This window comes from Carassius auratus, chromosome 12 (assembly GCF_003368295.1).
Source record: "Carassius auratus strain Wakin chromosome 12, ASM336829v1, whole genome shotgun sequence".
In the NCBI taxonomy this organism is placed as follows: Eukaryota; Metazoa; Chordata; class Actinopteri; order Cypriniformes; family Cyprinidae; genus Carassius; species Carassius auratus.
This window is the reverse complement of record NC_039254.1, coordinates 15,312,897-15,331,048: the sequence shown is the minus strand read 5'-3', so window position 1 is coordinate 15,331,048 and position 18,152 is coordinate 15,312,897. Positions and strand designations below refer to the sequence as shown.

The 18,152-nt window shown below is 36.0% G+C and overlaps 1 protein-coding gene across 2 annotated transcripts in view; it reads right to left on the bottom strand.

Annotated features, from left to right (window-relative positions):
• The window catches only part of LOC113111945 (protocadherin-15), a 232,806-nt gene that overhangs the window by 143,481 nt on the left and 71,173 nt on the right, over positions 1-18,152 (bottom strand). For both annotated transcript variants that reach the window (XM_026277216.1, XM_026277217.1), the window contains exons 10-13: positions 13,221-13,329; positions 12,594-12,706; positions 4,115-4,321; positions 886-1,020 (exon numbers count right to left, since the gene is read on the bottom strand). In XM_026277216.1, coding sequence (XP_026133001.1) covers positions 886-1,020; positions 4,115-4,321; positions 12,594-12,706; positions 13,221-13,329 — 564 coding nt within the window. The remainder of the gene's footprint in view (positions 1-885; positions 1,021-4,114; positions 4,322-12,593; positions 12,707-13,220; positions 13,330-18,152) is intronic.

Below are 18,152 nucleotides of genomic sequence, written 5' to 3'. Positions count from 1 at the left end.
GGACAAATTCAATAAATCAATACAACAATGGAAGAAAGTTTCCTACTCAAAAGCAATGATTTATGTATATATGTGACCCTTTACCACAAAAGTTTCCAAAACTGAGATTTATACATAATCTGTAAACTGAATAATAAAGCTTTGTTAGCATATGACAATATGTGGCCCAAATACAACTATTTGAAAATATTTAAATATTGAGAAAATCACCTTTAAAATTGTCCAAATGAAGAGTAATGTACTCTTCTAACAATGAAGTTAGTAATGCACATTAGTAATCAAAAATGAAGTTTTGATATATTTACGGTAGGAAATTTACAAAATATATTCATGTTAGTAAGACTGTTTTTGTGGTCCAGACTCACATCTGTGTTTATGTGTGTGTATATATATATATATATATATATATATATATATATGTTTTTTTTTTTCTGTTGTTAATTACAGTCTCTCTGATAAATCATGGGTGCATCGATATGCCTTAAAACATCATATTAATAGTACTCATTCTCATTTATTAAACAAAACCATGTTCCTCTGTGAAATTGCGTATTTTATTTCTGCAAAGCTATTAAAATATAGATTATTTTTCCAATTTAAATAAATAAAATATTACTTGGGGAATTTTGTGTGATTTGTCACTGATCCACATCACATCCTTAGGTTGAGCCACTTGAAATGAGAATCTGTATTACCGCATGGCTTGCACTTGATCAGAATTCCTTTAGTGCAGTGTACAGTTTTAAAAATACCCCCAGAGTGAAAAATCGAGTAGTGTGTGGAGAAGCGAATTTAGACAAAGTCCTTCACACAAAGGCTGCAAGCCCCAGTGACAGAGAGAGAGCTAAGCAGGCTTGTCAAGGAAAGGTGGCATGGAGCCCTTACCGTGAAGACATAACTCGGCTGTTCTTCATGGTCCACGGGCCTCAGTAGTGTCAGGTAGCGTGCCATCCCACTTGGCGTCACTGCAAAGATGCTGTTGTAGTTGTCCAGAGAGATACGCACCATGGGATCTTTCGTCTGCAGTGCAAATAAATCAATGTAGGTTCCCGTGTCAGAAACCAGAGACATCAGAAAATAGAGCATGCTGGGAATATGACTATGCAAATTGCTAAGGATGGGGAAAAACGCTCATAAAACCAAGTGCATTAGAGAAACACACTGTATAAAGGAGAACTCCAGCCAAAAGAGAGATAAACAACCCAAAACCTTCTAAAAGAAATTTCAAAAGCACCAACTTCTGAAGTCTAAAACATTGATATCTGAAATATCAAAGTAAACTAATAAGTACATAAATATCTAAAGAGATTATACAAGAGCAACAGCATTACAAGACTCAGCTAGCAGCTGAAAATGCACTTTCATGCTTATGAAAACTGAAAAAATAAAGCATCTGAGATGTTAAGTGTTGTATCAGCATTGAGGTAAAACACAATATTATCATGTAAATGCTGGAATACATATTTTTCCCTAATGCTCACTAAAGCTGCAGTTATATGATCACAAACACAGTAAAACAGTAATATTGTGAAACAGTATTACACTTTAAAATAACTGTTTTCTATTTGAATATATTTGAAATGTACTTTATTCCTGTGATGCAAAGCTGAATTTGCAGCATCATTACTCCAGTCTTTAGTGTCACATGATCTTTCATGTGTCTTTACTGTTTTTGTAGTTGCTTTTAGGATGCAGTCACTTTCTTGATGTAAAATGAATACATTTTCAAATAGTTACTTTTTCAAATTGTTTGTTTTGATTGTAATAATATTTCACAATATACAGTTTCTCCTTCAAAAAAGTGATTTAGTGCGCATAAGAGGCTTAATAAATGTTTAACTTTAGAAATGTTCTGAAACACTGGAATTTCATCCAGTGCCTTCAATTCCACCAACCATTATCTATAGGAGCTGTTTGCAGTTTATTCCAGCTGAAATTCCCCCAGTGCTACAACCGATGGAGACTATTAATTCAGCCATTATGCCCTTGCAGTACATACATTTTTCATGCCAGGATATCTGGATGCAGATACTGCCTGCTGACCTCTTGAACAGTGCACAGCACATATATTTTCGAGTGAGTATTAATTGCAAAATGTTTTAAATGCATGTCCTTATTTAAGGAAACAGAAATAAAATATAGCAAATATATTTCATTAATGTTACAGCAATACCTCTCATTAACCTTAATCTTTAATTTCATAAAGAATCCCATTTTAATTGGATTTTAAAAGAAATGAGTGATTTCACCATTATTTAAATGGTACATACGCGCAATAAACTGTCATCTAAGTAAATTATACTTGCATTTGTATTTCTTTACATTTACATGCATTTATGTAACAAGGATTATGCAATGCTATACTTTAAAAAAAAAGTTTGAATGAAAAAAAAAATGCTATAATAAAAATGCTACAGTAAAAACCTGTTAATAAGTAATAGGTAATAAGTAGTTGAACATCAATTTACATGTAATTTTACAGTAAAATTGTGTGTAGTAAAATAGTCTGCCCAAAATGTGAATGAAAATCAATAAACAAGATGCAGAGGAGTAATCATGCAAAGCATTGAGCAAACAGAACGATACAAAAACACAGCACAGCGAAAATGAGTGAAGAGAGAGAAGGCAAACAATTAATTTAATTTCATTAATACCTACAGGCACATCACCAGGATTCAGCTTTACATGGGAGACAAAACATATGCTTGACATTACAGCATTTTCTATCTCTAAGACTTATTGGATTAAAGGGATAATTCACCCATAAATGAAAATTCTGGTGTTGTTTACTCAACCTTATGTCATTCCAAACCTCTATGACTATTTCTTTCCCAAAACATAAAAGAAGATGTTTTACAAAATGTCCATGCTGCTACTATTTACTACTATTTTTTTTCTTCTGTGATTGAATTTTCAGCAGCTGTTACTTCATGCCACATGATCATTCAAGAAGCATTCATTTGGTGTTCAAGAAAGATATATATATATATATATATATATATATTTTTTTTTTATCAAAGTTGAAATATTGTCTGAAGTTGAATGCAGTTTATGCTGCTTTTGTGCTGCACTACCATTAAAAAGTAAAATAAATAAATAACGACAACAACAATAAATATAAAATAAAATTAATATAATAATTAGTACATAAATTCTTCATAGGTACAGTAAATAAAAATATATTATTTCAAATGTATAACATTACAAATTATTTTGATTTCAAATGCTTCCTATTTATTAAAGTAGTTTTCAATAAATAAAATAAATAAATATTAAGCATTAAAAACTTTTAAAACTTGTAAATATTAGTACGCATTCCAGGACCAATATATAATAATAATAATAATAATAATAAATAAAAAATAAGCATATTACAATGATTTGTGAAGGATCATGTGACACTGAAGACAGGAATAATGATTCTCCAAAAGTAGCTTTGCCACCACATGAATAAATTTTTTTTTTTTTTTAAACATTAAACATTATTCCACAATATTACTGTTTTTACTTTATTTTTGATCAAATACATGCAGCCTTGCTTTGTCAGAGCATAAGAGACTTCTTCCAAATAAATAAATAATTCCTCACTTTCGACCAGTAATGCAAAAACATAAAAAAAATAAAAAAAAATTAAAAAAAAAAAAATACTACAGCCTAGAGAGAGTAGCATGGAAACGAGCAGCATGAGCATTCTTCAAAACATCTTCTGTGGTGTTCCACTTATTTAGAACTTCCTGAGGTTGATTAAATAATCGATTTTTTTTTTTTTTGGCTGCACTGTCCCTTTAAAGTAGGAGATGTTTGTCAGAGTTTCCTGTGTACTAAGTACTTTGTCTTTGCCATCTATAAAGCAGTGATAATTGCAAAGAGAGAACTCTCAGGAGAACATTAGCGCAGCGTAAGCACCTCCCCAATAAGTCTCTAAGTGCGAGCCTCTGAGACCATATCTCTGATGCTGTTTTCAATTTTAATTTGCTTTTCTAAATGCTCCATAGAGCAGCTTTGGTTAACTTCCGAGGAACATTTCTATACACACACAGACACACATATATCCCTCAGGACATGTGAAAATGATTGCCGTCTGAGCACCGGCACAGAAAGAGAGACTCCTCACCTCCTCCATGTCGTTATCCAGGGCGATAATGGTGAGGGGGGTGGAGAGATTGGCACTGCTCGAGATAGTTGTGCCCAGCGGAGCAGACTCCGAGATGAATCCATGATAAGTGGCCACCTGGAAATACGGCGCCTGATTGTTCTCATCAAGCACCTCAATGTGGAGATTAGCGAACGCCGGGAGAGGGTGTCCGTTATCCTGCTCTGCCTAGAAAAAGGAATGCCATGAGTTGAGAGATTGGGATACTGGTGTGAAAAACAGATTTTTTGGGGGTTACATGCTGCACATATAAGAAGGGCAATGTGATAAGCCTCTACGGGCATACGCTGGCTTAACACTATCTACAGACTTGCCCCTCTAAATTAAATAAAGACCATGGCTGATTAATTCAGGTCAATCCCAAACTTAATTCTCTCAGAGTCTGGCATGCACCCAAGTGCTCCAAGCGCCTGAATATTTAGTGGAGTAACTAATGCTCGAATTCCTACCTCACCAGCAGCATTCACTTACACGTTGTTCACCTATATAAAACTAAAATAAAAAAATGAATGTCTGAAAATTCTGAATGGAGAATTTTGGATTAAAATGTCATGGATTTTCAAAACTCCATGGTGTAATGCAGATCTGAAAGAGTCCTTGTTTTGTTAAAATTCCACACTTTTTAAAGTTGACTGAACACAGTACTAAACGTTTCCAGCCAAAATGTATTCTAGTGTGGCACAACACTGATTAGTGTAGTTTGATTACAACACAAATGACTGTAATAAGTCAGCTCGTTTTAATGCATACCGATTCATAAACAGTGAAAGTTAAATTGGTTTAGTTACTGGCTCATTGTTCATTTTACATGTATTCAACACTTTCTGAAGTTGACTTAATATCACACTAAAATTCTCTTGACAATGTTTCCTGCAATATTCATTGAACAATAGCATGCCATCGCTATTGAATCTACTTAATAAAACAGACAGTACAATTAGTATAGTGTGTTTACAACACAAATAACTCGAATGAGTCTGTTTTTTTTTTAATGAATCACACACTAGCAGTTTTTTTTTTTTTACACTGTGAAAGTTAAACCAGTTCAGTTGCTGATTCATTGTTCATATTATGTGTATTCAACACTTTTTGAATGCCATACTAAAATACTCAATGTTTCCTGCAATATTTATTCAACAATAGCTCAATACTGCCACTGAATCTACTGCACAAAACAGAGAGTGCATCAGTGTAGTCAAATAACACAAATGAATCAAATTTTAGTTCTAATATATAGTTAGCAATAATTATTAGACTGCATTTATGACACCGATTAAAACAAAGTTAGTGTAAACAGTATAAGTGGTTTGTTTTGATTAAAAATTATTTATTATTGAACGCTTTATGATTTTGCCATGAAATTGCATTTTCCCCTAAATATGTGTTCATAAAAAGTAATACAAATAATGATTCGTGCAACTAAGGGACCAGAATTGCTCAATGGATTCTGTACCAGAATTGTTAAATTATTTTATATTACTATTTCTAAACAGACTTTTAGGTTATTGGAGACATAACTGACATAAACCATTTCCTCTTACATGGTGTTTATAATCACGTTTTGCCAATTCGAACTTTTAGCAAAAATCTCTTTGAAATAAAGACTGAGAGAGCTGTCAGAAACGTAATGCTGGTGACGATGAAGTCACATGACCGTTGGTGGAATTTGTTGATATCTTACATTTAGCTTTTGACTTCTGACGATTATATTTACCCTACATTCTCAGAAATAAAGGTACAGTGAGGGTACAATTAAGTACTTTAAGGTACAAATTTCACAAATGTGCCAACAAAGGAACAACCATGTATCCAGCTGAGTACCAAAAAGTACCTTTCCAACGAAAAAGGGTACACAATGAAATATGCATGGTGAAAGGTACATATATGTACCCTTTGAAAAGGTACATTGTCATATAAAGTAATAGTTAAGGTACAACATTCACAAATGTTTAACTTCTTTTAAATCATTGATTGTGGGAAAACAAAACATTGCTTTCTTTTGCTCTCATTCTTTTAATCAAGAACATTTTTGCCACTTTATAGGAACAATGGCATCGTCGCTGGGGTGGTACCCCTAACGAGAACAAATTGGTACCATCTAATGGGGTACATTTTTGTACCAGTGGATTAAGGTACAAATGTATTGCTAAGGTACCATATTGTCTCTCAAAAGGTACAGTATAAAAGGGTAGAACTCTGTACCTATGGCAAGGGTACCATTGCTGTACCTCGGGGGTACCACCCCAGCGATGAGCTATTTGTACCCTCAAAGGTACATATTTGTACCTAAAAGGCACAAACCGTAGGGGTACTTCTTTGTACCCATTGATATGGTACAAGTTTGTTCCCCTTGGTGGTACTGCCCCAGCGACGAGCATTTGTACCTTTTTTTTTTTGTCTTTTCTGTGCCTTTATTTCTGAGAGTGTAGGCAAAATTCATAAAATCTCATTTTCTGCAATACCTATATAACTGGAGGAGAAATCCATATGTAATGATGTGCATAACTAATAATTGATCAGTTTTGGTGCAGTTGAGAAATATATATAAGTTCTTAAGCTATAGGCTGCCTTACACAAGTGGAAGTACAGATGAATTCAGTCCTGCTGTACTATATCATCACTCTCACATTAGCAAACTAGAAAAAACAGCTTTAGTCATCTAAGTGAGTGACAGCACGTATTTCTATACAGCTGCAATTTAGGCTGAAGGGCAAGTTTTGAGTGGCATTCAAAGGTAGGCAAGACAGACTGAGAATCAACAAGACTTGACAGAACTGTAAATATGAATGGATAGACAGCATCCAGTGTGATAAACACTCAAAATCAGAATATGATATTTATTGCTTCAACTAGATTACCTCTCATGCTTAAATTGAAACCTTTCAGGCATTTCTGTAGAAGCATGAAAATAAGAAAGGATGTATATTTTGGTGGTGTGATGTATACTTGGCTCACTGCGACACATTATTAAACAAATAATTAAAGCTACAGAAAGAGATTATAATTGTCAATAAAGCTAGTCTCAAGTCTAGTAATGCCTAGGTTCTGCCCACACAGACTACTGACTGATAGTCTACTAAACATAAAAATGGCATGTTGCGACTCTGTTCTGTATTTGATCTAACACAATGACATTTTTAAGTGTGGCTTAAGTGTCCATATACTTTGGGGCCACTGTATATCTGATGCATTACAGAATCCAACTGACAGATATATGTAAATGGATGAATTTTGGGATTCTTGCAGCGTACGGACTACGTGAATGGATTTTGAGGGGAATCAAATGGGGGCTCAGCCCGCTGCTTTTGCTTTGAAACTGAGATCTTGACTGGCTGACATGCTGTTGTCACAATAGGACAGATTTATTTATTTTTTATCTGTGTGGTTTATCTACAACTGAAATTCCCTTAGGGAAATCTAAGAGTTACTCTGTTGCTGATTTTACACGGATTTGCAGAGGCAAAACTACTGTACCTGGCAGTATGTGATACAGTGTGAAGAATATCATTTGATCTTGTGTACATCAGCACTTCAGTTTGGTAGTGGGAACATTAAACAGAATGAATAAAATATTTATTTCAAAAATTCAAAAATGTATTAAAATTATTTAATCTTCTTCCATAGTAACATATGTATGTTCTAGGGACAGTGACAGTCGTTATTATTATTGTTGTTAGTTACACACACACACACACACACACACACACACAGTATAATATCATAATAATAATACTGTAGTACTAGTATACCTGGCAGTGTTACAGTGTGAAGTAAATCATTAGTTTCATTATTATTACATTATTTAATAAATAAATAAATAAATAAATAATACACACATACCGCATTTTTCGGACTATAAGTCGCACCTGAGTATAAGTCGCATCAGTCCAAAAATATGTCATGATTAGTAAAAAAACATAAGTCGCAATGAACTATAAGTCGCATTTATTTAGACCCAAGAACCAAGAGAAAACATTACCGTCTACAGCCACGAGAGGGCGCTCTATGCTGCTCAGGGGTAGACTACAGGAGCACTGAGCAGCATAGAGCACCCTCTCGCGGCTGTAGACGGTAATGTTTTCTCTTGGTTCATGTCTCTTGGTTCATGTCAAATTAATTTTGATAAATAAGTCGCACCTGACTATAAGTCACAGGAGCAGCCAAACTATGAAAAAAAGTGTGACTTATAGTCTGGAAAATAGTGTACATATATACAGTACATACATACATACATAAATATTTGTGTTGCTTCATATCAGCTTTACATATATAGAATGGTCTACATATTTATCTTGTTTGCAGCACACTCTATGATACTGTATGTGGTTTCATTGCTAATGGATTAATTGTGCAAATTAATGTTGTGCTTGTTTTTTACATAATGGAAAAGGTCTAACAGCCAAATATATACTCTAGAACTGTCAGTGTGAACAACCAAGACCAACCGGCCAATGGAGTTAGTCTGGCTTGAGCAGTCACAGGAAACATGTCTCCCCTTTATATTCTACTCATTTCAATTAAACCCTTCTATGCGCAGACACTTTAAACAGGGATAGAAAAGAGAGAGTGTCAGAAATAGCCAAATAAATAACAAAACCTGAATTAAAAAAAAAAAAAAAGACTTCTCCCAGAAATACAAATCCTGTCATCATTTACTCATCCTCATTCTGTTTCAAACCTGTACGACTTTCTTTTCACAAAGGAGTTTAAAAATGTTCAAACTGTTCTTTTCCATACACTGAAAGCAGGCAGTGGCCATGGGCTGAATGCTCCAAAAAAATACATGAAAGCACCAAATCTGCATTAAAGTATCATGAAAATGCTGCATATGACTAGTGCACTATGCTATTCTGAAGTCATAAAGTAATTCTGTGCGGTGAACAGACCAATAGGTGATGTAAGTTTTGTTGTGATGTAAACTTTTGCCGCTTCTTGCAGCTCTCAAATTTAATTCATGTTCCTTTTGTTTTCCACAGCAGAAAACAATGTGAGTGAGTAAATATTCTCAGGATTATCCCTCTAGTCAACTGGAATGGAATCAATTCACACTTATGAAGCCATAGTAGTATCGCTGTATGCGGCTAGTCATGTTCTCTTTGATTCTGAGAAGAGCTACGGGGTCCAACAGCCTGTCCATGCCCACCTCACCCTTCCCAATGTGAAAAGGCTGACAGCATGAACAGTGTTTTGTATGGATCATCACCGAGTACCTGCACAGACTAACATTCTAGATTCTGATGGTCAGTTTCTACACTCATGAACTTCTTGGCTCAATTCCATACTTGCCCCTCTGTGATCAGAGTTATTGGTAGTTATGTGGTACATTTTCATATCCCTGTCATATATGTCTTAAAATACTGGAAAGGAAATTTAAATCATAATCTTCAATGATGGAAATCATATCAGATATTGTTGTCATATTATAAATAAGCTTAAGCATATTGCCATTCGGGGTGCCCACACATTTATTTAACCAATAAATGTTTATAATCACCACAAATTTCATAGCTGTCCATGATAACTGGATACATTTATTTCTAAATGACATTATAAACATAAGCATTTTTTTTTCAATCTTTTAGAGAATAATTGAGAAAAATGTCTACGATCTTTACATGACCGATATTGATGTTTGTTATATATGTATAAAATTAATAATACTAATAATGAGATTTTTTATCTACTGTTGTCTGACATTTCATTTTACTGAGCTTCCATTCATTCATTCATTCATTCATTCATTCATTCATTCATTCATTCATAAATTAATTTAATCATAAATAATGTTTTCCATTCAATCATTTATTTATTTCTTTTATTTATTTTAGGTATTTAATGCATGTACCTATATATCATGTCCTAATGTCTTACATTATTTATATAGGGCTTGACATTAACACCCACCAAATGCGGAAGTGTGTGAGTTGGATCTCAATGGATAAGCAGTGCATCTGTATTTGATGCAACGTAACTCTAGAGCGAAGGCGCACAAATCGCTGTCGCTTTCTCTCACACACACGCAGAGAGAGAGAGAAAGAGAGAGAGTGTGTGTGTGAGTGAGTGATTGAATTGACTCGCTACATTTAAACAATATCCTTTGTTGTATTTTCCTGTCAAAATAACAGCGTTCCTATGGAAGTCTTCAGCTTTTAAGAACAGCCAGGTTTTCCGGTAGTGGGTGGTGTTAATGTGCAAACGGCAATCCCATTGGCTAGTGCTCACCTATTATTTTCCCTGTTTTGTGAAAATAAGTTTAAAAGCGTTTAGCTTAAATGATTATTTTAAATAAACAGTGCTTATAAACAGCTGCTGAGGTAGTATTCTCCAGTGACGTGAGTTTAGGCTTGGAACCGGAAACAACGCTTCTTACGTCATCACTTAACAACCAAGTCTGGTGAGCAGTGTTGGGAGTAACGGCATTTAACTATAACAGCGTTACTAACGGAGTTTAATTTTCAGTAACGGAGTAATCTAATTAATTACTTTTCCCATCATTGGAACGGCGTTATCTTTACTGAGAATGTAAAGTGTCGCGTTACTACAGTTTGGTTGAATAAAGCGCGGGGTGTCAAGCGTTTGGCTAGTGGCTACACATCAGCTGCCCAATGATGATTGGCTGGGTGGGCAGTGCCCTGCTCACGCTGTCTCACTGCACGCTCTGACAACTACTAAACACAAGACGGCGTCAGCGATAATGGTGTTCTCGAACTAAAAGTACCGGAAATTAAAGGCGAGAATGTTTCTATAACATACACGCTATGCCCAGGAAAAAAATACTTTATCCATGTCTGCTTCAAGCAACTCAAATCTTATGAACCACCTCTCATCAACACATGCACATGTTACTGTACTGAATATTTAATGCTGTGTTCACACAAGATGCGACTTGCACGAATAAACTGCGCTATTAGCGCAGTTGCACGCTTGAACATTTTGAGTTCATACGCTTTATTGGTGCATGAAATTAACTTCACAACAGACACAAATTCGTGTCATGGGGGTGGGGCTTCTGCCAGTTGAGTTTATGCAGCATTTTCAACCACCATTTTTATTCAGATAATTTTCTAAATTGTTAGTGTGTCATGAAATGTAGTTTTAAAAGTATTTCATGCAAGAATGTAGTTGTTTTAAACTCAAATATGCGGTTTATTTATAAAGACAGCGTCTATTTAAAAATGTGTTTTGACGATTTTCAGAGGTTGTCCATTCGCGTCTTTGCATTGAATTAACATTGAAATAACTTGCGCCAGACGCTCTATTTGACATGCGCCAGACGCTCTATCTGTGTCTGATTCTGATATTTGAACAGGCAGTGTTTCTAATGCTAAAGTTTTTTGTTTTTGTTTTATTTTTTTTAATCTTTTTTAATTAATCTTCTACATCCATGCACTACTTTTATTATGCAATACATAGCTACTTTTTTATGTCTTTATCTTAATACATGGTTTTATAAAAAAAAAAAAAAAAAATACACACAGCCTTATCAGAGCTAATGATAATGACCTGTATTGCTATACATTTATGTAGTCTTGATATGGGTGTGTACAGCAGTTATACATTTAAAATGGTTGTAAATCTAGTTCAAGTAAATATTAGCACGCCATAGTCAACTTTTATTAGGTAATTTCACAACAACAAAAATGTGGCTAATAAAAATGTTGTGTGGCTAGTACACATAGGCTAGTGAGCAATAAAGTTAATGTGAAGCCCTATATATACACATAAACACACGAAGAGTTCCAAAACACGATAAACACCAGTTGTTTCAGCCAAAATCAGCATTGTTTCCGTCAGTATTGAATTTATTATTATTATTATTATTTTAAACCATGACAAATGCCAGTCATCCTTTTTGCAGAATGCGATATATCCGCTCAACCAATCACAGTTCACCATTCAACGCACTTTAATTAGTAACAACCAATCACAGCGCACCATTCCTCACACTCTAGACAGTAATGGTGGTATTCTGAATCCACCCGGCACCCAAATTTCCTCATCTACTTGTACTTTGTTATCAACAAATCGCATTTGATTGTTATGTGCATTTAATCAGAAAAGCTGATTCTGTGATTAATAGAACGGTAAATCTCCATCACATGCTTTCAGATGGAAATTATTAAAATGCATTTAATACACAGATCTGTAGATCACTGACAAGCTATGCTGTATCACATTCATTAGATCAATCGCTTCATTTTTACTCAAATGAATCAAAATGGATTCATTGCGTTTTGGAACCAAACTCTTCATATGTATATATGTATATATGTATCCATCCATAGATACATAGATAGGACATTTATTTTCACTGATTTTCTTCACAATCATGGGCCAATGTATTCCCCCCACCCCTATGTTTGACATTTCATTTGTGATTTTCCATTAATGTATTAATTTATAATATGAATAATTTTGTTGTTGATGTTGTGGTTATTACCTTGATTACCAAGTCCAAATGCTGGTACTGTTCCCTGCTGATGGGTTTCAGGAGTTGAAGCTCAGCTGTGGTTTGATTCAAGGAGAAATACTCTGCATATGATGCAGGTTTGCCTAGAAAAAAACAGAAGGTGAAATAAATGAAGGGATCCGTAAGATGACTTGCATTCAAGAGTTCAGCACTGAACATAATAACTCACCATGATTTTGAGGCGTATTCAGTAGCGTTTTTATTTTCATAGGCATACTTCAAACAGAAAGGCAAATTAAAACCACTAATGCACTTCCTCTACAAATAGTGGCACGCAATATTGAGTGCTTTGTTGATAGTTAAAAGCATAAGGCTGGTGTTGTCAAGCCATAGGACTATCACCTACAATATGTTCTGACATATCCCTGACTGGAGGTCTAACCATTCCTGTGGTTCATTTAGTTCCTCGACTGTACTTCCAGGTTTCATCTCAAAGCACAGTGGGTGGGCGCACCTTGCCCACGGCATAAATGCATTTTACTCCAGCTGAATTTCCGACCCACCGCTCCGCTTTGCCTCTCCTGTTTCCTGCACAATGTGGCCTTGTATGCTGGTAGCGACTCAATATAGAGTACAGAGAGCCTGACGGAAACCTACCGATGAGAATGGAGTACAGGATTCCCGGACGGTCTGATGGAGGCTGGATGTTTCTGTCTTGATCCACAGCTTGAATGGGAGGAGTCACGTTGACAGGGTTTACTCGGCCCTGGAAAAGAGACATAGGGAAGACAGCATTATTTACAGTTAGAGAGAGAGAGAGAGAAACTTAACTTAGTATTCATGTTGATTTTGAAAAACTAAAAAACAAGAAATGGTGTAAATATAATGACTTCATAAATATGCAGTTAAAAAACTATGACAACATGTGAGTGTACATCTTAATCTTGACTTACATTTAAATAGTTAATTTAATATTTAATATGGGTGTGTGTTCATGATGTGTGTGTGTGTGTGTGTGTGTGTGTTCACTAACTGTGTGTGTAAATTTGTATGGCTTAAATGCAGACCACAAATTTCAAGTTGGTTCTCCATACTTGGCCACACTTCACTTCATTTAATTTTAAAATAGTTTTTCAAGATTAAACAATTGTTATCTATTGTATTTTTGTAACAAATGACAGGAACATTTTTTATGTATGTATATATATATATATATATATATATATATATATATATATATATATATATATATATATATATATATGTGTGTGTGTGTGTGTGTGTGTGTGTGTGTGTGTGTGTGTGTGTGTGTGTGTGTGTGTGTGTTTGTGTGTGTGTTTGTTTGTGTGTGTGTGTTGGGTGCATGACATTGTTACATGACATTGTTGGTCACATAACGTGACACAGATTTTGAGAACAAAATTGTTAAATATATTTTATCAAAACTATTTAACTGCATATTTTCAATGCATTCCTCTTTTCCTTTTCAAGTATTTATTTATTCGTTTGTTTGTTTATCGTATTGGTTGCACCACATAAATAAAACAAACAAAACAAACAAACAGACAAAAAAAAAAAAACATGTTTATGCAAATATTATGCTAACTACTTCAGTTTTCAAGAATGGCATCCTTTTGAATTAGTTTTTCTTCATTATATTATCAGGAAAAATTATATCAGAAATATATGTTTGATATGCACACTTGTACTAGTAAACAAGTGAAATAAAATACAAATATGATATAATATAATATAATACAATGATACAAGATAAACAATAATGACACTTTATTTATCTGCTGTGGCACAGTAGCAATAAAGGCATTTTGGTGCTGTCATGTTACGTCATCGCAACATGTGCACTTGCAAATTTAGAGAAAAGCAGATGGTGAGGGGAGATCCACGCTACATAAATTTATCAGGGAACAAAGTGACAACACAATGATCACATGTGAGAAGCTGCATCAACATTCCTGACACTTGCTGCAAATGAGCTGCAGATGTTTGTCTGCAGAATTCAAGGCCACACTTCCCCTCTCTCGTTCATGAGCTCCAGAGACCCGTCTTCCACATTTCCTGGGCCTGAGGGATAAGTAAATCTCCCCCTGCCTCTCTCTCCATCTCAGCCATAATATCACCTGTCAGTAAATATGCTCATCTATAATTCAAGCCGCCTCTGGAAAATGACATTGTTACAGTTAGTGACGTGGGTGAACTCAGAGACGCCTTGATGAAAATGTAGCTGCCAGAAAACAAAAAGCTGCTCTGCAAGTCAGCAAAGAGCAGGAATAAACTATTCCTCAAGACACCTGTGCCAAGACTCCCTTCTGAAAGACCATTTGTCCATTTGGGTGGCAGGATCTTGAGACGAACACTGACAAGCAAATTGCCTGACACAAGCTTAAAGTCATGACAAAACTGAAGTAACTTTAGATCTTTTCTTCTTGCTACTGTGACGTACATCCAAGTGGAATGGATTAATGGGGGAAAAAAAGGAGGGCGGCGACTTGGTTCTGTTCCGTGATTGTTGATTGGATGTTGCTATGTGGGTGTGGCACTCAAAAGTGTAGGCAGATGAAAGCAAATTTGCAGTGGGCAGAGATCAAACAGATTAAATCATTGAAGAATCCTGCATAATTCACCAGAGAGAAGTCTGTCATAATCACTGGAAGATTCAATATGACATTCTGATTAATCATCATACACTATGGAAGTCAATGGATACCGTCAACTGTTTGGTTACCAGCAGGGTTTGAAATTAAAACCTGCCAACGCACCAAATTCGGGTAAAAATCAACTGTGGCATGTAGGGATGAGCGATATGACAATTTTGATCATCGATGATAAAAATGTCTCCATGATCTGCTTTTGAAGAAATATTGTTGTAAGGAACTCTTAACTGAACTGCTATTTTCCTCCTGGTTGGCAGGTGACGTCTCTCAATAGACTCCTGCTGAACACTACCACTCATTATGCCTGATGCATCACACCTGTACCTTGCCATGTTTAAGTGTGTTTGTGCCATGCCTTATTGTTCAATCTTGAGCCTGTGTTACGTGTGGCAAGCCAAATCCCAACTCTACCCCTTCACGTAAAGGGGTAGGGGTGTCTCGATTCTCTTTTGGTTTGTAGGGGTAGGGGTAAGGGGAATGGCCAGATAGCCCTTCAAACGAAGATGTTTCAGGACCACACTTCAAACGAAGGGGTATGAATTATCTCGGCAACATGGCTGCTACAGCGAACACAAGGACACATAATGTAAGCCTTTCTGTCCACCACCATCTAATGTGGATTGCATTATGTCTGCCATATCAGGGCAAGCTGCTGCCATTCAGCAACTCCTTAATGTGATTCTTCAATGTTTAAATCTTCAGACTCCAGTCTCTTCCTCACAAGAGGCTGCCATTAAGAAGGCCCAACGGCAGCATTCGGATCCAGGAAATGGTCCACCAGGATGTATTTTTGTTCCTAACTCACTACACTCTGATGTGTTGCAGTGTGCACATGCCTCCCTCCCCTCTGGTCATCCTGGGTCCTCTAGAACTTGCAAGCTCATCCAGAGGAGATTTTGGTGGCCAAAGTTGCAAAGAGACGTCCGTGATTTTGTCACCGTTTGCACGGTGTGTGCCCAGAACAAGGAGCTCAGAGCCCACCCTCAAGGACTACTACATCCTTGGTCGCACATATCTCTGGACTATGTCACAGGTCTGCCTGAATCCCAAGGTAATACTGTGGTGGTGGATAGATTTTCCAGAGCCTGTCACCTCCTGCCATTACCCAAACTTCCCACAGCTAGCCAGACTGCAGAGCTCCTAATGCAGCATGTGTTCAGGATTCATAACTTCCCACAGGATATTGTGTCCGATAGAGGTTTCCAGTTCACCTCCCGGTTCTGGAAGGCTTTTTGCCGTCTCATTGGATCTGACATCAGTCTGTCATCTGGTTTTCACCCCGAGTCTAATGGGCAGACAGAGATGGTTAATCAGGAGATCGAGAAAACGTTGAGATGTTTGGCAGCAGACAATCAGACCACTTGGAGCTCTGGATTAATCTGGGCAGAGTTTGCACATAATACTCTCTACCATTCTTCCTTAGGCATGTCTCCTTTTGAGTGCCAGTACAGTTTCCCTTCCATTTTGTTCCCTGGACAGGACCCAGAGGTGTGGCATGGACGAAGGCCTGGGCAGCTTTACTGAAAGCCACTCAACAACAGCAGAGGCAGGCGAACCGGCATCGGAGGTTGGGACCAATGCTTCGTTCGGGTCAGACGGTGTGGCTCGCAACCAGAGATCTGCCTCTGTGGGTGGAATCTCGCAAACTGGCTCCACATTATATTGGTCCTTTTAAGATCCTCAGGAAGATAAATCCAGTAGCTTACCGCCTACAGCTGCCCAGGTCCATGAGGATTCAACCAACATTTCATGTCTCTCTGCTAAAGCCTTTTGTTTGTTCTTCTCTGTCATGCTCGCAAATGTCAAATGTAAGAATTGCAGTACTTTTCACAAATGTAATGGAGTAAAGAGTACTGTACATATATTTATTCAAAAATGCACCCAAGTACAGTGTGATAGTTGGTGATAGCGTTGATATATATAGTAGCACACATTCTCAACAAGCCACTAATATTGCACACGTTATGCACCAAAGTACCAGGCATAGTTTTAAAAAACAACACTACCGATTTAAAAAGAAGTGACTTAAAATGACTGTGAGTCAGATATAAGCATGAAACATTAGAAATAAACTCCATAATACACTGCAAATTACACCAAATTCAAGGAGAAAGATAAGATTCCAGACTCAAAGTTAATTTTTCATTTCAACAGAACAGAACAGGCAGCCCAGTCTCGGCTAAGCTGCATAAAAATGGTAACTGGACAAACAAACAGATGTATTCCTCCTAGACTTAATAAGCAGCAGCAGAAAATCAGCATGATTAAGATTTATTTCTCATGGTTGCCCTGTAATTCCCAGCCCGTGCAATTATAATGCCTCTGACAGCAGTAAATCACAAGCTCGTGGGGTCTTCGCTGGGTGTGATTACACATAATACTCCCTCAGTCATCCATTATGCACACAAATGCTGCATGTGTACAGTCCTGGGGGAAAATACTCAAGGGAAAATGACTTATTTAGAGTAATACATTTGATATTACTTATGCAAGTCATCATAAGCCAAAGTAGCTCACAATTCATTTGAATCCTTGAAAAAGAAAAGAAACTATAGGCTGTAATGCAGTGAGCTTTGTTTCATATTATCTAGAGCTTGGTTTGTTCACATGAAAATGAGTATCAACGTTTTGAAATGCATACAATTATTAAATATAAATATAAAACACATACAATAGGCAAAATATTATATTTTCGCTTTACATTTAGTCATTATGTCTTTATCTTTATCATGGTTTATGTTACATAAATATATATATAATTAAAAATAGATCACACTTTATTTTAAGGTGTCCTGGTTATAGTATAATTATACATGTAAGTAGTATTATTAATAAGTAATATTAATTAACTAAATGCAAATAGTATATTTGATAGGATTAGGTTTTGGTTTAGAGTTACTTGCATGCAATTATGCAT